Source organism: Centroberyx gerrardi, chromosome 13 (genome assembly GCF_048128805.1).
Source record: "Centroberyx gerrardi isolate f3 chromosome 13, fCenGer3.hap1.cur.20231027, whole genome shotgun sequence".
NCBI lineage: Eukaryota > Metazoa > Chordata > Actinopteri > Beryciformes > Berycidae > Centroberyx > Centroberyx gerrardi.
This window is the reverse complement of record NC_136009.1, coordinates 13,623,566-13,643,911: the sequence shown is the minus strand read 5'-3', so window position 1 is coordinate 13,643,911 and position 20,346 is coordinate 13,623,566. Positions and strand designations below refer to the sequence as shown.

The 20,346-nt window shown below is 46.1% G+C and overlaps 3 protein-coding genes across 4 annotated transcripts; 1 reads left to right on the top strand and 2 right to left on the bottom strand.

Moving 5' to 3' along the window:
- Positions 1–159: 159 nt before the first annotated feature.
- cactin lies at positions 160–5,998 on the top strand. Its single transcript, XM_071922093.2, has 10 exons — positions 160–481; positions 848–1,499; positions 1,611–1,706; positions 2,025–2,170; positions 2,364–2,526; positions 3,071–3,185; positions 3,351–3,543; positions 3,921–4,043; positions 4,272–4,648; positions 5,289–5,998. Exons 1-10 carry the CDS (start codon positions 183–185, stop codon positions 5,777–5,779), a joined length of 2,655 nt encoding a protein of 884 aa, XP_071778194.1. The 5' UTR covers positions 160–182; the 3' UTR covers positions 5,780–5,998.
- Positions 5,999–6,497: 499 nt separating this feature from the next.
- Positions 6,498–14,067, bottom strand: sema4e (semaphorin 4e). Of its 2 annotated transcripts, none has more exons than XM_071922106.2 (15): positions 13,593–14,067; positions 12,041–12,330; positions 11,723–11,868; positions 11,014–11,076; positions 10,823–10,921; positions 10,579–10,678; positions 10,356–10,478; positions 10,040–10,188; positions 9,642–9,820; positions 9,391–9,547; positions 8,979–9,201; positions 8,652–8,767; positions 8,081–8,238; positions 7,934–7,986; positions 6,498–7,697 (listed from the first exon to the last, which is right to left on the bottom strand). In XM_071922106.2, the coding sequence occupies exons 2-15, from the start codon at positions 12,147–12,149 to the stop codon at positions 7,021–7,023; spliced, it is 2,352 nt and encodes a 783-aa protein (XP_071778207.1). In that variant the 5' UTR covers positions 12,150–12,330; positions 13,593–14,067; the 3' UTR covers positions 6,498–7,020. The 2 variants fall into 2 exon arrangements, with proteins under 2 accessions (XP_071778207.1, XP_071778208.1); XM_071922107.2 differs by lacking the exon at positions 13,593–14,067 and adding an exon at positions 13,400–13,494.
- A 2,367-nt stretch (positions 14,068–16,434) lies between these two features.
- Positions 16,435–20,274, bottom strand: stap2a (signal transducing adaptor family member 2a). The gene is made up of 11 exons (XM_071922125.2): positions 20,166–20,274; positions 19,139–19,210; positions 18,714–18,833; positions 18,558–18,614; positions 18,295–18,446; positions 18,066–18,197; positions 17,879–17,948; positions 17,160–17,262; positions 16,943–17,038; positions 16,730–16,858; positions 16,435–16,617 (listed from the first exon to the last, which is right to left on the bottom strand). Exons 1-11 carry the CDS (start codon positions 20,271–20,273, stop codon positions 16,562–16,564), a joined length of 1,095 nt encoding a protein of 364 aa, XP_071778226.1. The 5' UTR covers position 20,274; the 3' UTR covers positions 16,435–16,561.
- Between the last annotated feature and the right edge of the window lie 72 nt (positions 20,275–20,346).

The following is a 20,346-nucleotide window of genomic DNA, read 5'->3' as shown; positions in this document are numbered from 1 at the left end:
ATAAGAATAATTGTTTTAGAGTTTTAAGTACAGTTTGGTATCATTTTATTATTGTTTTAGCAAATCCATATCAAGATTGAGTACTGTGAAATCAGTTAATATTTTCAAACGTTAACGTTAACTGTTACCTCCTATTTACGCGACGGAGTGCAAACCGGACCCAATAATAAGGAAAGTTCGCCATGGGTCCGAGAAAGCGTCGTCGATCCCGGTCTAGGTCCCGAAGTCGGAACCGAGAGCAGAGGAACCGGACCAAACCGAGCAGATCACGATCTCCAGAGGAAAGGAAAGGTCGCAGTCGGTCTGCGGATTCGAAGCGAAACGCCCGGAGACGTGGACGGTCCGGCAGCGGAGACTCCAGCAGCAGCGGCGGCTCTGCTGGCCGACATCGGCCTCAACACAGAGACCATCCCGGCTCCAGGAGCGACCCGGAGAGACGAGGGGCACACCGTCCCACGACCAGATCAAGGGATCCATCCAGGTATCTAATAATATCGCTGTCTGCTAGCTGTTAGTTTATCCTAGGCACTAATTAGCCAAGACTGCTAGCAGGTGGGGCTGGGCAACAATTCAATATTATCGTTTATCGTCTTTCAGTGGAATCATATCGCGATGATATGGTGATTTTTGGATATCATGACACACAATTCTGCTGTCTAAACTGATGATAACAAGCAAATTTTATTTAAAACCTCACTGGGATGAACATTCATTTATTTAACATGTGATTTTGCATACGTGAGCCATATCGTTATATATTTCGACAAAAATCCTTATGATTGTTGTGATATAGTACCAGCAGGAAGAGCTCAATCAATTAAAATGCAACTCGCTATCTTTGTCTCAGTTCTGATTCAGATGATCCTAAACTGGGGAGGAGGAAGGAAAATGAGAGCCGGAGAGAAGCTCCAGGGGAGAGGAGAAGAGGAAGGTCTCCGTCCCCTTCTGAGTCCCGCGGGGGGAGCAGCGACAGAGAGAGGAGGAGACGGAGGAGCCCTGACAGAGGGAGTCCCATCAGAGATAGAGACAGACAGAGGAGGGAGAGGGACAGAGAGAGGGAGAGGTGGAGGAGCAACAGCAGAGACCGGGAGAGACAGGGAGACGGGGACAGAAGCCGAGACAGAAGGCAGGGGAGTGAGGACAGGGAGCGAGAGAGGAGAGAGAGAAGCAGCGGGAGGGGCGAGGGGGACAGAAGGAGGCCTCTCTCCGGCTCGCCCGACTCCTCTGACAGCTCGGGCTCGGAGCGCGACAGCCGCGGAGGGTCGCCGGGGGGCAAAGGGTCCGGGCACGTAGACAAGGAGGAGAAGAAGAAGCAGAAAGACATGCTGAAAGCTCTGGAGACCCCCGAGGAGAAGAGGGCCAGAAGATTGGCCAAGAAAGAGGCCAAGGAGAGGAAGAAGAGAGAGAAGATGGGCTGGAGTGAGGAGTACATGGGCTACACCAACGCAGACAACCCCTTTGGTGACAACAACTTGTTAGGCACGTTCAAGTGGCAGAAGGTGAGTGGGAGAGCAGCTTGCAGTAGCCTTTGATGCACTTTTTATTTTTGCAGGCATTGGTGTGTGTCTGTATCCAATCCAACACTCTTGGTTTTGTGTGTGTGCGCTCAGGCGTTGGACAAGAAAGGCATCGGCCATCTTGGAGAGAAAGACCTCAAAGATAGGAACAAACGCATTCAGGAGGAGAATCGCAGAGAGCTGCAGAAGGTAAGACATGGGGTATTTTTCTTGGTTGGTTGGTATTACTGTGTGGCTCTATAAGTGCACCAGGCCAAGCTACGGTTAGTGTGCATCAGTATAATGTTGTGCAATTATGAGGAACAGACTTGCTTTACTACCTGTAGTATTTGTGGCTGAAAAATATGAATTCTGTAAAGCATTTCTTTTTTGCTTCTTACGTGTATCTGCAGACACAGTATTTATTAAAACGGTGTCTGCAGATTCCTTTTGGGCCTGCTCATACTTGAAATATTTAAATTAAGAGCCCACTGTAAACATACTAAATCATACCTAATGTGTGTGTAGGTGAAACAGCTGCGTCTGGAGAGGGAGCGAGAGAAGGCCATGAGAGAGACGGAGCTGGAGATGCTGCAGAGAGAGAAGGAGGCGGAGCATTTCAAGACCTGGGCTGAACAGGAAGACAACTTCCACCTGCATCAGGCCAAACTACGGTTAGCGTGCATCAACCAGTGTTGTCCCCTTGGTGGCAGCTTCCCCCTTTTTTTTGTCACAGATAATTCCATGTAGTGGTTGAAACCATTTGTGAGCACAATTCCAGTTTGCGTCCCTATATGCTAGGCTCCTACACTAATTCTTTAACATATGCATTGTCTTATAAACCTTGTGTGTTGTGTGTGTGTGTAGGTCTAAGATTCGTATCCGTGACGGCCGTGCCAAGCCCATAGACCTGCTGGCTAAGTACATCAGTGCAGAAGATGACGATCTAGCCGTCGAGATGCACGAACCTTACACCTTCCTCAATGGGCTTACAGTCACCGACATGGATGATCTGCTGGAGGACATTAAGGTGTGTGTGTGTGTGTGTGTGTGTGTGTTGTAAAAGGAGGGAGGCAGGGTAATGTAATAATTGATGGAGATTTTAGTATTGTACTAATCTGTGTGTTCCCATGCCTCTAAAAATTCTGCCCTTTTTCACCTCCTGTAAAATATCCAGTAAAAATATCCTCAGGTAAAACTAGTCCTGACCAAACTGACATCCCTGAGATTGTTAGTGAATATTGTGCCATTTTCTTTGGGAAAGGACCATTTGCTCAAATTGCACTTGAGATCCGTGTTCACCTCAAACTGAGATCAGACCCAAAGTCTCAACTCTGGTCCCGTTGCGACTTGTCTTCACTCTTGCAGCCATGCTATATTGTTGTTATTGTTCGAAAACGTCACCGACAGCTGGAGTTACATTTGGCACATTTTTGGTGGTGGCAATCCATAAATGAAGCAGACTGGTTGCAGAGATCTCTTGTCCCATTCAAATTGGACATTAACATTACAGATATCCCGAAACGAACGCAGTCTGAGTAGGGCTTATGTACTGTGTGTTGTTGCACTAATAGGTGTATATGGAGTTGGAGCAAGGGAAGAACGTGGACTTCTGGAGAGACATGACCACCATCACTGAGGACGAGATCAGTAAACTCAGAAAACTGGAGGCCTCAGGGAAAGGACCAGGTACCCAGAAGCATCATTTTCTCATGTGTTATATCAGCCTAGTTCCTTATTCTGGTTGCCTTTGTCTCCCGCTGTATTGTAACAGGACTTTCTCTTACATCTGCATCTGCACTAATGTGATTCATCAGTTGTTTGTTTTTCTCACGCCATCTCTTTGACCCGCAGGTGATCGTCGCGAGGGCATCAACACGTCGGTGAGCACCGACGTCCAGATGGTGTTCAAAGGAAAGACGTACAGCCAGCTGCAGGCGCTGCACCTGAACATCGAGACCAAGATACGGGCCGGAGGATCCAACCTCGATATCGGCTACTGGGAGAGTCTGCTCCAGCAAGTCAGGGTCTACATGGCAAGAGCCAGGTACGCATGTGGGAACCCTCACTGTGTCACTGCTGTGTAGTCAGCTAGTCAAATAATAACGGACGTGACTGCTGATCACTTTCTTAACAGTTGTTTTGCAGGGGTTCAGTTGAATGTGTGTTTGTGTATCTAAGTATCCTGTATATTGGCTGCATTTTAGTTTGACACATCATTTAGCAAGATCTATATCTCAGCACTGTTCAGGACTTGTCTAAACCGAGGCTGAAGTTTCTCACTCGATCTCACTTTAACTAGAAGTTTCTAACTTGCTATGCAACGCTAGCTGACAATTATGCCCCTATCTGATTATTGCTTCTTTAGTGAAACAAATATAACAGTTAAAAATTGTGTGATGACATAATCTCTCTGTGTCTTAGGTTGAGAGAGAGACATCAGGACGTGCTGCGTCAGAAGCTGTTCAAGCTGAAACAGGAACAAGGAGTGGAGAGTGAGCCTCTGTTCCCCATCATCAAAGAGGAGCCGGAGGATGAGGAAGCTGAGTAAGTTCACTGGAAACACACGCACACACTACACACATCCTCAACGTGAGACATACATGGTGGCTCAGTCTGTTATTCATATTTGCAGATGACAGTGATATGGGGGTTTCAAATTCCAGCTCACACTATCCTGCGTGTGTGTGTATTATAAAACACTAATGCAAATACTTGAGGATGGATTGGCTGCCCTCCATATGAAAATGCAAACACACATGCTTTTTGCAACAGGACAGAGAGAGCGCGAGAGGCCGCTGCAGAAGAACCCGGCCCGTCCTCTTCCTCCCCCGCAACCAACGAGAACAAAGAAACAGAAGAGGAGCAGGATGAGGAAGAGCGCCCGACCACATCTACGGCGGGACAGGCAAAGCAAGATGACGATGCAGAAGAAAAGGGTAGCGAGAAGGACGAGGAGGAGAAGGGCGAGGTGGTGGAGGCGGTGCTGACGGAGGAGGATCTGATACAGCAGAGCCAGGCGGAGTACGACTCGGGCCGCTACAGTCCCACGCTGCTCACGTCCTCCGAGCTGCCGCTGGACACGCACACCATCACTCCAGAAGAGGACACACACAGGCTGCACCTGGCACGCAGACAGCTGCAGGTCACCGGTATGAGACCACACACACACACACACACACAAGGTCAAAAATAAGCCCCCAAAAAGCACTCCCGTTTACCTTTCATCCTGTTTATTGTTTATCTGTTATCAGTATTCACACATGTAACACATGTGACTACTGTCCCCCGTGGGCCACCGTAGGTGACTGATGGGAGCCCATGACCGTGCAATTCTTTCCAGTGCGTTCTGGTCCAGAAAAATAGAGCCCTTTTTGATCAGAAAACAACTGAGCACATAACAGAACATGTTGACACCACGCAGCTAGCAGTAGGAGAAAATACCAATGTCAATAAAAAATAAAACAATCAATATTGTAAAAAGTGGAAGATGGACTGGCTGGATACAAAGAGAGGGTTAACAGCACCATCGTCTACTGTGAGGGCTGCTGCCAGTCTCCAGCAATGGGAGAGAAGTTAAAAAAAATCTGGTAATTGAGTGTTTATTTGCCAATATGTGATTCAAATCTACTTCATAGTTCAATAAAATTGCCCACTTAAAGAACCAATATGCCCCTAAAATTACATCAAGGGGGGCAAAAAAAATGGTTCATTTCTGATCTGCACACAGAATTGTATTAATGTCACCATTGCTTTGTCCATCTCTGACATCCTCTCTCACTCTGTTATCAGGTGATGCCAGTGAGAGCGCAGAAGACGCCTTTGTACGTCGCGCCAAAGAGGGCATGGGCAACGACGAGGCCCAGTTCAGCGTGGAGCTTCCCATCACAGGGAAGATGTACCTGTGGGCCGACAAATACCGGCCCAGGAAGCCCCGCTTCTTCAACAGGGTCCACACGGGCTTCGAGTGGAACAAGTACAACCAGACGCATTACGACTTCGACAACCCTCCGCCCAAGATTGTCCAGGGTTACAAGTTCAACATCTTCTACCCGGACCTGATCAACAAGCGCTCCACCCCGCAGTACTTCCTGGAGCCCAGTCCGGACAACAAGGACTTCGGGATTCTGCGGTTCCACGCCGGCCCTCCGTACGAGGACATTGCCTTCAAGATCGTAAACCGCGAGTGGGAGTATTCCCACCGCCACGGCTTCCGCTGTCAGTTCGCTAACGGGATCTTCCAGCTGTGGTTCCACTTCAAGAGGTACCGCTACAGGAGATAGTCTGTGGACCTGACACCGCCGTAATGGACCAACACCCCAGTTACTGGGTTTTAAACATAGATCAGCAGTACTTTGTAATACAGTCAATGTGTTTTGTTGCATTATTTTACAGCTACTCTTATGCCAAAGAGAAGCTTTTGAATTTGTTAAAGCTACAACCCACTCTGTACTGTTGTTTGAAAAAGTAATTTGTATTGTAGAAAATTACACATTAAAGATGTTTCCTTTTCCCCCTGCTGTTGTTTTTACTGTTTTCAGGCTGCCATTGGGTGATAGAATGGTTCAGATGGTTTTCTAATTTGCACATAATTTGAAGAAAAATGTTTCAATCTGAAATTCATATACACAAGTAGCACATCGAATTAGGTGCTGGGCTATTTCAGCAATGGTAGATTTAGAGTAGAGCCCGCACACTAAGAACTCCATTCATACACCTTTATTAGATAATGTTTCAATCATGGAGTTCCTAGTCTGTGGACTCTACTCTTTATCAATCTGAAATTTAGTCAATCTTCATATCCTCAAAAACAGAACTGTTGTAAAGTCTAAAGATGATTCATATCTATAGGTAACTTCCACATCCATGCATCCCACATTCTTGGCGAGTCTAATCTTGCCAAAAACTATTAACCCTGTCGGCTCTATTTGCATACTACTGAAACACCACAAGGATCAGGTAAAAAGAACCTTTTTAATACAGAACAAAAACTTTGCTGCTATCTTCAAAACTGTTGCAGTGAGTTAGAAATAAAAGAAGGGCTCCATTTCAGTTCATGTAAATTTCATGTGAAAATCATACCAACTTACACTTCTTTCAATCTAAAATAGTATTTGATTGGTGGGAAACTCATCCACTTATTTTAAAAATATATACATCATTGTAAAAAATGCAAAGTAAAAAATTATTCTCAATTCACAAGTTCAAGTGTCCGTGTCCATCGTACTTGTACAAAAATCCCAAGTATAGCATCTTTTGGTATATTCAATCTCAAAATGTATTTACAATCTCTCAAAACAAAGTTTAGAATACAAACTAGTTAGAATGTATTTTCAGACCCCAACTCACTGAAAGTCCAACATAGGTTGAGCGAGCAAGGGGAGTTTTCCTTTTACTCCCTCAAAAATCACAGTTGAGCTAATCAATCCAGTAGTTTTGCCTAGAAGCAATTGTTTTGGCACATTCCCATTCATACGTCAGACTTAAACAGCAAACTGTAAATATGACAATATATTCCAGATTTTCAAATTTCTGACTCATCATCAATATACTGCAGGGATACTGGGGCAACAGTCTCCTCTGCAACGTTGAACGCTACCGGCCCACCAGTGTGGTTGTTGTTACTACTGCCGCTGTCTGCTCCAGACACCAGGGACTTAGCCTCTGCCGACGCAGGCCTCAGTGCATCTTGGTGGGTCACACCGGAGCCGTGACCCCTCTGCTCCGATGGCTCCTGGGTCTCCCCTCGTCTTGCTCCGCTCTTGTCCCCGCACCTCCAGGGCAGAGGCAGGTGGCCTTTGTACAAGTTCCAGGCCAGAAGGGCAGCAAGAAGAACCACCAGGAGCCCCACTGCAGCCTGCAGTCCAGCCACAGACGGGCCATCTCTCTGGGCCTCAGGTAGAGATGTTTGCCCCACCCCCCTGCCGGAGCCTGAGGCTAAGCTGACCTGGTACTCCGCCACAGTGGTGGTGTACTTGCCGCTGTTGGAGTGCTCCACAGACAGGCAGCGGTAGCGACCGGCATCAGAGGCCAAGGCATTGAAGATGAGCAGTCCGTCTTTTAGGAGCTGAAGGCGAGTGGAGGGGAGCAGTGGGGCAGCGTCCTGCTGCCAGCTCGTCTTTGCCAGGTTGGACGGTGGGGGGCAATCAAGCTTCAGGTTGCAACCCAGCCCGATGGACATATTCACAGGCTTCACAGGCTCTGAAACCAAACAGAGATCCAAGATTTGTTGACATATGTGTAATAATCTTTGCAACACCCTATTGTTCGACCTTATACAGCTGTGGTTCTGTATAGCTCAATGGGTAGAGAATGGTGCAAACACTGCCAGAGTTAGGGGTTCACTTTCCACCGGGAACCACCCATGCTAAAAAATGTATGCACTGATGCTTTGGGTAAAAGTGTGCTCTAACTGGCATAAGATATGTTAAACTCACCAGAATCTGGGCAGCGAGAGGCAAGTCCTTGTTTCACACTCTGGATTAGGTCTCTGGGGTAGAAGATACAACAATTAAACCTGGGTTTGGATATGGCAGACAATCAAGACTACTCGCTCTACACATGTAGATAGCTGCCTACTGTACCTCTGTGCATCAGAAAGGGCAATGCATTTAGCGATAGTGTTGTCCCAGCCACAGTACGGGTCTCTGGCAAGAACACAGTCCATACAGGATAAAGACCTTCCACAGTTGGCCAGCGGCATCTGCACTGCTCCATTCTCTGAACCTGCGTACAGCTGGCCCTGTACACATCAGATCCATCACACACACACACACACACACACACACACACACACAGACTAATGATTAGGGATATACTATACTGTAATACACTGTAAATGTAATACGTTTATTCATATAGCACCATTCATACATAGAATGTAACTCAAAGTGCTTTACACAAAATAGATTAAAAACAGTGAATTGTGATTAAAACCATTACATTACATTAAAATTTCAAAATCAAAAATAGTCCAGCAATGGTCCAGGAATGACCCTCTATGCCAATGACAACAGTATTTCGAAAATGATGAACTCATAAAATGACAAACAATAAAACAGAAGAATAAAAAACACTGTAAAAGGGTAAAGAAGAATAGTAATTTAAGTGAAGTAATAAGTCAAATAATTTAGTTAGGCTAGAGCTTTGCGTTACCGTGACGTTGGAGAATCGGAGGACCTTGATTGGCTCTGGGGGCTGGAAGAGCTCCACTTCCTCGATGATGAACATCTCTCTATCGTAGTTCACAGCTTTCAGCACGGTGCCTTCCTCTGTTTGTGCAAGAACACAAAATGATGCTATATTTACACGCTGTTGCACATATTGGCTTGTGCTTGACTACACTGATGTTGCAAAGGTCTCAAAAGCAGCAGTGGCAGTTTTCCATAGCAGAGTGAAATGTATAAGAACAGTACACATACATTACAGTACAATATATAAGTACAATGTAACTGTACAGTTGTGATACAAGCGCACACACACCTGTGCCTATGAACATCACGTGGTACTTCTTGCCATCCGCGGCCTGCACTTGGTTTACGATGATGCGTGTGAATGCAGCTCCCCTCCGCACCAGTAGGGGTCTCCCGTTTATTGGCAGGATAGTCTGGTCCATGAGCGGCCGATCTCTAATAAACTGAAGGGTCCGGTCTGGGAGGTCCAGGGTCTGAGTGATGCCCTGTTTACGAGCCTCATTGTCTATACACTGGAGAAGGAAGAGGGGAAGGAAAGAGAGAAAAGAGAAAACAACAGATTGGGAGAAGGGGAGTTAGCTTCCTGCCGTGCCACTTGTAAAAAAGTAGCCCTTTGAGATCTCTCTCTCTCTCTCTCTCTCTCTCTCTCATACACACACACACACACACACACACGCCTGCTGAGTAGCGGGCAGACTCACAGCTCCGGGCCGAGGGGAGGGGACATCTCCGGTGTACATCACCCACTTGACAAAAGAGGTTTCCACGGTTACTGGGTTCTTGTACTTCCCCTCTGAAAACACCCTGCTGATGTCGGACACACGGTACGCACACACTGCAGACAGGTCTGATGTGTCCCTGAAACACACACACAAAGAAAATGTTAGTCAAGTGTGTGTAAGAACTTTGACACCCCAAGACACACACACACATTCCTTCAAATCAAACTTACGACTGCGGTGTGAAGACGGCGTAGAACACGCAGCTCTTCCAGTGTTGCTGCGGCTCGCACCAGCGGAAAGTGTCCTGGATGATGTATGGCATCTGGGACTCCAGCACTGGACAGTCCACCCTGGCCTTCAGGAAGGATGTCCACTTCTTCTGCAAGGTCCTCTGACCTCCCATGTCCCCCTGAGAGAGCAGACAGACATGAGCGGACAATAACGCCACGCAGACAAATGGAAAAATAGGACCGTAAACAAGCGCCGGGCGAGGGATGCAAGGTCAAGCAGCGGAAAGGACCGGTCGAGCGCAGCAGAGGAAGCGCTGTTAATATGCTATTGTCATTTCGGGAAACGGGGGGCCCCCCAACAAGTAAGTACATGCACAGTAGACTCTGCACTCCCTCACCTTGCAGACGCGGGCCACACGTGAGACCACCAGTTTGTTGCAGTCGCACTCCACGGCGTTCTCACTGAAGAACAGGTAAACTTTGTCATCGTCTCCCTCACCGCTGTTCTCGCTCTCTGGCATCTGGGCCATGGAGACGAAGGTGGGCTCTGGCGGAAAAACAAAAACAAAACTGTCACTTAACGGCTAAGGCCCATACAAACATTCCTAAGTTCATTCAGAGACACAGACACCGTGCTTTTCCATTACAAAAGACATCCACACATCACAGGTCAGTTATCCATCGCAGAACATTACATACTGTCACACGTCTTACCGTGCAGCCAGGAGCTCTTGAACTCGGTGCGGACGGAGACAGAGCTGTCTCCTGAGAGAGAGCGCATCATGACAGGCTCGGAGCCCAGGAAGTTCATTGAAGTGGCCGAGTACAGGTCATTACCTGGAAGGATGGTGAGCACAGAGGGGCGAAAGAAAACCCTTTGTTTTAGGCAACTACTTCTTTCCCCGATTCCTTATCACTTTCTGCAATTGCTACTCACCAACCATGATGAAGGAATATCTCTGGAAGGGATCAAATGGACACTTCCCTTTCCCATCCTCTCCTGTCTTCTCAAGAGTCAGCTTTCCATTTGCATACGACTGCACAGACAAATACACAGGCTCAGAAAGTTCTTACCTTTCAATCAACAAGTTATTTGAAATATTATGATTATGATGGAATGAACTGTTGAACTGTATGAATATGGATAAAGATTAGTAAGCACTGCTCCCAATTTGTCTCACCATATAATCACACTCTGGATCAAAGGCATAGGTTCCACACACGTACATCCTGCCATCCTCCATCGTATGCAGGATCCTTATATAGTTCTTGCACTCTGTCTGTAAATGCATTTTAAAGTTATGACTAATACAATCTACTCGATATAGATCATAAATGGCAAAAGGTGCAAGAAATAATTGAACTGACCCACCTCAGCATTTTTCCCTTTGTTTTCACACTGCTCTTTTTTCGTATCCGTCGCTTCCCATTTCACCTGAATAAATGAAAACAAGTTACAAGCCTGTAACATGTTTTCTATTATAGTGATGAATAGAAACCACTTATTGAGCCAAGGAAAGGTTTGGAGTAGGGAGATGAGTGTAGGGTAGCAGGTTACAATGTAGTTTTAAGTAAATAAGCAAAGTAATTTTCAATAAAGCTGGTTAGTTTTATGTGTTACTTGAATGATAGTTCTGAATGATTATTAATGACTGCATCCATAGCTATGTTATGTCTTTTTACAGCACTATTTGTCACTGTTGTGTCTTGAGCGTGATCTTACATGAGGGCCATCAGCTACAAAAGGGTTACTACCACAGGCAACAAGGACCTAATCAAAATCCTACAGTCATTTTGCTAATTCAGCAGAAGGATCTAGACGTAGATGCCGGCAAGCGTGAAAAGGAAAATGTGGCTGCATGATTTTGATATTGCATATTTGCTTTTGCTGAATAAGGCAATTGCAATATGAATCTTGAAACACTTAGCCAAGGGCACAGTTTGTTCTTAAAACCCTCTTTGCCCTGGGCCAAGAAAGCTTTCATATGGCACATTCCATAGTGAGCTAATGCTAACAATTAGCTGGCACTGCTCCAAGGCAGTTAGCCTCATCTTTGCACCGTTAACAAAGGTGTTCTTACTGAAGCGTTCTTGTTGGAGATGTTGTGGAGGTCCAGAGCGTAGATGGCCTCCCTGGCGCCCAGCACCAGCAGGCCCAAGTCTTCTCTCAGCAGCATGATGGAATAGTTTGACACTCCTTCCTCACGAAACAGGTAACCGTTATCCCCTGGAGAGAGGACTTGACTGGTTACCTTAGCTACAATTAAGCAACTACCAGGGATTAAGCTCTGTTCCCCTGTGTCAATACAAACCTAAACAACTGGACCAACATGGACTTGTCACATTATAAACCAAAGTTGCACAAGACAGACAAACCCAGGTGGGATGGCAACACTCACTGTGATAGGGCACGGTCCTACGAGGGACGCAGTCCAGCTGTAAATCTTCCTCCGCCATCAGAGCCAGGGGGAGCAGCCAACAGAGACTCAGGGACAGCAGAGGATGCATGGCTCCTTTCTTTCAACTATGTGGACTTTAACCAATATCGTTTTCTTAAAATTCAATCATGCTGAGGTAAAGGCGATGAGTGGTAACGACGGGGTGAGGAAGTCCGTGTTGACTGGAAGGCACTGGCCCCTTTACTGGCCCCGCTCAGCAGGCTGTCCATGGTGAGATGGATGGCACAGACCTAAGAAACAAAGAGGAGGGAGGCTCAAAGAGACGAGGTTGTATGGACATCATGACGAGTAGATTCACAAAATTACAGAAGAATATCTGACATAGAAGTGTGACACCTCCTCCAGCGAAACACCAAACCGTAAGAGAGGAGGAAGCGGGATGCGGTAGAGAAACTTTTAACGCATAAGACAAAGACGAAGTGAAAAAAAAAAACACGATGGATGAGGAGGGATGGCCAGAAAGGGCAGAGTGAGCTAAAGTCAGTGCAGCAGTAATTCTGTCAGTGCCATAGTGATGGTAATGCAGGGCCATGAAAGGCATTCAGCAGGGTGCAGGGATGTCAACCTCAGCTCTACTGCAGCACCAAACACAAGCACACAATAAGAGATTCACAGCGAATGCCAACTCCTGGTGTAGACTGGAGGGGGGAAAAAACAAAGTCTGTTGCAAGAGCTGTTGCACACTCTGACAGGAAACATGTTGGTTTGACGCAGATGTTTCATACTCACCGCATGCACAACTCCTATAGACAAGCCTTCAAATATAGATTAGCAAAAGCCTGGGCCTGATTCTCTCTTTTGCAGTAAAAGTAATGTTAGTTGTCATTTTCTCTGACTGTCCAGTGTTTTAGAATGGGTGTGTGCGTCTCTCCTGAGAGGTGTGTTGTGTTTTTCCTGATGAGCTGTGGCATGTCAGAGAATGCAGCCCTGATAAGATGTTTCACATATTTTGCCCCGGGGCCCTTAAGCCACCTTCAGTCTACACCCATCTGCACACACTCTACCTTGGCTTTCACATTCACACACTGTATGTGTCTCCAAATGAGGACCAGCCCGGTGACATGAAGTTCAACCTGGAAGATTTTGTCAAAGATTTTTTTTTTTAGTCTGAAATCCGTTTTCAATTCACTGGTGTGGCTCGTGACTGCAGGTTTTTACAGCACGCAAACTGCCACGCAATTCATTCACGTTGAAGTTCAAACTTCTCAAAAAAAACCTGGATAAATCATACTGTAAATTGTGTACAGCTTAACCAGGCAGCTTGACCTACGGACAAACACTCCTTATCAGCTCACTTACCTGCGTACGGACACGCCCAAGCCGAGGCTGCAGCAGCTTATGAGGAAAAAAAATCAACTCAAAAAACACCTGCAAAGCGTAAAGTCTACACTCCCTCGCGCGCGCTGCTAGCTAAAAATGTGACAGCAGCCTAACTTGCTACTTCAAAATATAAACGCATTAGAAATGTAATGAACTCCCACACAATGCTTACCTTGAAATGTGAGACTTTTGACTCGAGCTAGCAACTTCCTTAAGCCTGCATGAGAAACGCCCCAGGTTCAGTTCTCAACCTAAGTGAGCCACACACACACACACACACACACACACACACACTCACAAATACACATACACACAAAAAAGAAGCGCTTCCCTCCAAGAGGAATCAGCGGCCCAGCAGCCCCTCTGTCTCTGTCAGCCTGTGAAAGAGACTGCTGTCGGCCCGCATTGTTAGGGAGAGTTTAAGCGCTCACATCCCGCGGTGAAAGAGATCTGAATGGCTGCTGCTTGCACGGCTCCGGTTGGCCCCGTGGTGTTTTTTTTTTTTTTCTTTCTCCAGGCTACAGATGAGAGGGACAGAGAGAGAGAGAGAGGGAGGGAGAGAGAGCGGTGGAAGACGCGGATCCCTAGTCTGATTAAGTTTTCATTGTTACAAGCATTGTCATCTGTCGGTGGAGGGGGACAGCTGAGTCAAGACGGGCGAGGGTAAAGCGCGCGGGAGCTTCTTTTTTTTCCCCCCTGTCTGACAGATGTTTTTCTAACGTGTTCAAACAGGACGCATTCTGAATCAAGTTGTCCCTCTATGGCTCGTCATGTATGGACAGGACAGGAGGACTGCCTAGTGGTGTGTTGTGGGAGGTTTCTGGCCTGCATGGGGTCCTATAAAACGAATGATTTGACTTGTTCTGACTATTTTTGAATATTTGTGTGATTTCAATAATAATAGATGGCTTGTAGCTACAGCAGCATGGGTAGAAAACATGTATGATTACCCTCCAGTGGCTTGTAAAATCTAGCTGTAGCTTAGGCTCAACAATTAATAAAGTTGAATAAATAATGAATAGGCTATAGCAGATCACCACACCATACACATCTGTGTCACCTCAAAGTGCACCTGACACAGGCCTAATGTGTGGATCTCAACACCATACAGCTTAGACTTTGAATTTAGTATGTGAAATGTGAGATGCTCTAAAGTGAATAATAAAGGGACTGTTGAAAAATGCAGACCCATGCCAAACCTTAAAAGAATAACTTGGACGATAGTGAGCATTCCTCAGACTTTTTTTTGGCAGGTTTTCCCTCCGCTTTCTGTGGTAAAAACTAACCGTAATAAACCTGCTAAACAGGGCAGGCTGTGTAACATTCTCTCTAATGATTGTGTTGATTGGTAATGATTCATTCTCACATTATCTTATTTCCTCCTTCTCGGCTTTGCCACAGGAAACTAAAATCATTGTTTCGATCAATCATTGGCAGCTCAGCCGTAGACACTGCACACTAACAAGAGGAAATGTTTATGAAGAAACATTTACACTTTTGGGAAAGCGCACACAGGCTATCAATTCACAAAGGCATAAATAACATCCATGCAAAAACAATTTAATGCCCATAATATCTAGCAAAGAACACTATTCTTTGATAATAGTGACAAAATAGACACAACACATAATATACATGTACAAACATACAAGAAACTGGTCAGAGTAAGAAGACACTTATGAGCCGATTAATCTCAGCTGACCTCTAGTGCTTACACACTTTATATATATCTGGCCAAGCGACAGGAATAATGGCAAAGTTGAAGTAATCAGTTTTTCCACAGAGAAATATCTGTTCTATTGTTTTCACCTCTTCAGACCTGCACTAAACGATACGCCTGTTGTGAAAGGTAGAGAGGTAGGTGTAGAGCATGGTGTAAAATTGGTACAAAGCCAAAAGTCTAGTTTTCTCAGATGCTGGATTCACACAGGAATGTAAATTTCCATTTTTATAACCAGATGTGGATCAGATTCTGTACTTGTTTGGCCTGCAATAAAAAAGAGATCAGATCTGCACCACAAGTGGTTAAATGTTTTAGATAGTGTGCTGATAAGGTTTCACATTAGACAGACCAAGGTCCCTTTAGCTGACAAACAGCCATTCCACTAGAGGGCACCCTTGCATATAAATACAGTAGATTGACTTGAAATTACACTTGTTAACTCTTGAGGTCTGAGCACTGGTGAGTTAAAGCACCATACAGTAGCACATACACAGTAGCAGAGAATAAGGAATCACTTGAAAATCAGCACCAACAATACAGTAAAGATTTACGCTGCGTTACAGTAGTATCATTGAAAGAACAACACAGTAATGGATGCTAAATAATCAGGAATAGCATTCTGCATCAGCAATCCAGTCTGGTCCTTCAGAGCCAGGGAGCGTGCAGGCTTCAGTTTCTGGCCAGATACACCTCAATTGCATTCAGCTAATTTGTCAATTATGTCACACTTAATTAGGTGAAGTATTACTGGGCCGATGCTAAAGTGTGCCTGGCTTGTTGTTGTCCCGGAGCAGATATAGTGTCCTCAAGTCATATTTTGTCTCTTCGGGGTTGATATTTGCAATTTGTGGTTCGGTTCCTCCAAGTCTCCAGTGTGGCAGCAGTATCATCAGCACACACACACACACACACACAGGCTCAGACAGAAAAACAACAGGCTCAGTTCTCGGTCCGATATTTGTCTGTGCTTCTCCAATAAGCTTTCAGCTGCCCGTCATATTGGATCAATGTTTTTGACGACTGTAGTCAGAAGGGGGATCATTCATTGGCACAATGTTTTGTTTGGAGGCAGTTTGCAACAGTTTTATGCTGCTGGACAAAGCTCAAGTGGATCATCACCCAACCAAGGCAGGCAGGATTTTGTGTTTTTGTATGAATCTAATCCAGTGTTCGTCTTGTTCTTCAGTGCGCAGTTACTTATTCAAGTCCAGCACCAACAGAGCCAGAAGAACAAAAGCCAGAGCATCCTGAAGCTCCACGACCGAAGGTGGTGGTAATTTGTAGTCACTTGTCTTCCACCTTGAAGGCACAGGATGATTATATAGCTGCGGCGTGAAGGGGGTTTGGTAGTTTGGCACTGAGGATTGGCTGAGCTGTGACAGGAAGTTGTTCCTTATTAGTTGTGCTGCTTGAGTGAGTCACTCCTGACTGGCTCGTCTCTTCTCCAGCTTCAATTTGAGTTCCTCGTTGAGCGCTGTTGAGGCATAAAACAAACAGTTTGAGTGTAAACAGAGCTGGTAATAACAGTGTGGGTATGGGAATCAGGAGTGACTGAGGTGCGGTAGGTCAGGACGCCTTCCACTCACTCTGTGCTAGAGGGGAAGGGGAGAGGATGAGGCGTCTCATTGGGTTGGTGGGCGACGACGGCACCGGGGAGGTCAGGATGCGGCGGTCGGGGGCGGGCGACCTGGACAGGGGTTTACTGGGCCAACGATCTGCACCGGAACGACAACAGTGGTTAGCATCGCTGTGTCTGTCTGTTTGTGTGTTTGTGTGTGGTCCAAGTAAAAGGCAGATACCTTGTTTTGGGGGCAGGGCAGGAGCTTTTGGCAGGGGGCTGAGAGGGGCGGTGTGGAGCATCCTCTCTCCGTTCTCATCGTTGGAGGAAACGTACGCTGATGATGAGAGACACAAACAGAGGAGTTAAACACGGTCAGCCACACAGATTACTTGTAACAGAAAAATGATGCAGTAGGAAGACCAAATGGAGTCTAGAGAATGTGTGTGTGGCCTCACTGATATTCTCCTCATAAGGCTCCTCCAGGAGGAAAGGCTGCAGCGTCCCTGCAGTCTTCTCTACCAGGGCGTCGATGACCTCGTGAAGTGTAGCACAGGGAATCTGGAGAGGAAAACCGAAACCATGAGATTAGAAACACATTAGATGCCTCAAAGCTGCTGGTTTGTTAATTTGGTTAACATGTTGGCTCTAAGACATCAAACGGTTACTGCTGTTGTCAGGTTAAAACGTTACTCCTGTTTCATTTTCATGTTTTGCTTGAAGTGAATGCTTACACAGTCATTTGTGTGCAGAGTTATTGCCACAACCCTGAAGGGCTCAGGGCGAAACTCAGTATTTTGAGAAGTACATGGATGTCTGAGGATGTGGCTATTTTTGTTTCTGCCACTCTGACACTTTGGAAACTGGATTTTTCTCTGACAGCAGACAAAACTGAGCTTGGAATTATAAGGTTCTGTCTGGGTGGAGCACAGTTCTGAGATACTGAGCATCAAAGATTTGACACACCAGTTGGAAAAAACTCTTATGTACTTTCTACAAGCATAAAGTAACATTCAAAGATCATGAATATGTGGATAACTCAATTTTCAGTCAGATAGAACCTTTTAATTCCAAGCTCATGAAATGTTGTCAGATGTGAATGTCTGCAATTATTATCTCCCACAGAATTTGAATTAGACTGAACTGAATGAATTCAAGTTCTGTGTTATGTACTTACTGGATTTTCTACATCGATAACATAACCTCCTTGGTCCCTCTGGGTCACGCGGTAGTGTCTGAACACCGAGCTAGAGCGAGAGAGAAAAACGGAAGGGAATAGAAAGCATGTAACATTGTGTGTGTGTGTGTGTGAAGAAATAGTGTCTGGCTCTGAAATGTGTCTGCTGGTATGTGGCAGGCGTTACCCGTTGAGGTCCTGCCGAGTGGTGACAGCCAGCGAGCATCCGTCTCTGCCTGGACGGAGCAGCATGTTGCCACAGTCTGGATGTCTCTCCAGCAGGACTTCAGCTTCTGTTCGGGACACCGGTCGGAAACACCTGCACACACACACACGGACACACACTAGTGGTAACACAGTCACACGCACACACACCGACGATAATACATGGAAACACAACACGAAGGAAAACTCACGGCGGGATCTCTCCTACTAAAGGCACAGAGAGAGGCGAGGGCGGAGCGCGTGTGGGGGTGCGTGTTCTCCGTCTGCACCTTTCTTTGTCCACCACCTCCCTCAGCATCTGCAGCTGGCCGGGCAGCAGCGTGAGGCAGGCCGGTACATTCAGCTGGGGAGAGGGGAGAGTTGGTGACAAGAGAGTAACATCTTGGTGCAAGGATGCAGGTCTGGTAGGTGTGCTGCAGTGTAAGTGTGTAGGTAAAAGCACAGGTTCACTTACGTCTATAACGGAGTAGAGGAAACCCTTCCACAGCTCCCTTGATTCCAAGTTGGGTGCCTGAACAAAAGATGACAGCACTTTTACTCCATGCAAAAAAAGGTGTGTGTGTGTGTGTGGGGGTGTGTGTGTGTGTGTGTGTTTTAACAGTGCCATTACTGTAAGTTTGGTCTCTCCATCCTTCATGCGCAGGATGAGCCTGGCTGCCTCCAGGTTCCTGTCTCGGCTGCAGTCGTCCTTCAGGGACACAAACCCACCGAGGTCCAGCTTCTCCACATACTTTAACATACACACACAAATACACATGCTTCTGTGAAAAGTTGATAAATCAATGCACTACTGAAAAATGTTTTTTAGGGTGCTGGCAAGTGCAGGAAAAAACACTGTTGCAAAATACTGATCCTTGCCGCACACCAAGTCTCAGTTTATTCATTTTACATGAGATAAAAAGTTTGCTCCTATTAACTTGTGAAAAATAAAGTTTTTAGACATTGGTGTGTGGCAACAATCAATATTATACATATTTCTGTATTAACATGCCACATTGCACCCAAAACAGAACAACATTCACAACCAGAACTTACATGAGTGTCCTTAGCATTATTGAAGAAAAACAGTGCATTCCCACACAGACAGGTCCACAGTCGCCTGGATGCCTGTCATATAAGATAGATAGACACACAAACAGAAATAGGCATATGAGTAAAGAAAAGGCCTAAGCTATTGTGGCAAACACATTGATGTTTTTCCACATTTTCCTTTTTTGTTACTCCCAGATTTCCTGTCCCAGGAGATGGATAGCAACTGAACTTCAGCTGTTGTCAATCTGTGGCCATGGATCACTGCAATAACCTGCACCTGAGCCAGTCTCTCTCATTACATGTCTGTATGTCTGATTAAAATAAGCCTAGGGAGAGAGGGGGGTGCTGGAGGGGGGCTTCCCCCCTCTTTGGGAATCACCTTCCATATAGAGCTCATAGTAATTAACATGCACAAGGCTGCTCAGGACATATTGTCAATTTCTCTGTTTATAACTTTGTGTGTACAGTAGACTATGTGTATTTGAGATTATGAAACTGGAATTCAGGGATTAGGCTGGCAATTGTCAGAAAAAAAAATGTCAGAAGAACAGTTTTCTATATTTCAGTGTGTCATTACTGAATTCTGACAATGATGAAAACGCATAGCAAACATAGGTAAACCATGGTATTTATAGGTAAGCCATGGTATTCATGAGACATGGGACGCAGTTCCGAATCATTCATGTGAAGGGATTTAAATGCCATGCAATGTTTTGTCAACAATCACCAATCGGGCTTTGACGAATACACGGCATGACTCATTCATAGAGATAAATTGTTGCATGCTCAGCCTCTCAGATGTTACCAAAACTAAACACAACATGGAAACAAATCTGCAATCCGCTATGTGAAGAAATGCCAACCGGCACCAACACAGTGTCGCCTCGCCCATCCTAACACAATAAGGAAGTTGACAGCTCTCTGGAATGGGGGGATCAGATCAGCCGGTGCGCGTCACACACACTGACCACCACGAACCACAGCATGCACTGAAACAACATGGCACTTGATCCGCATCGGGCTCACCTACCTTTTCTTTCGGTCCCCGCTTCTCCAGGTAGCCTTCATAGTAGCAGGGCGGGAGCTGCGCCCGGGGTCCCCCTGGCCCGGAGCGCTGCTTGACGGGTGCAGCCGCCATGAGTGTCGCTGGCTGGGCACCGACCGAGGACAAAGGGGCGCTGAGTAATTCGGGGAGTGACACGCCTTCCCCG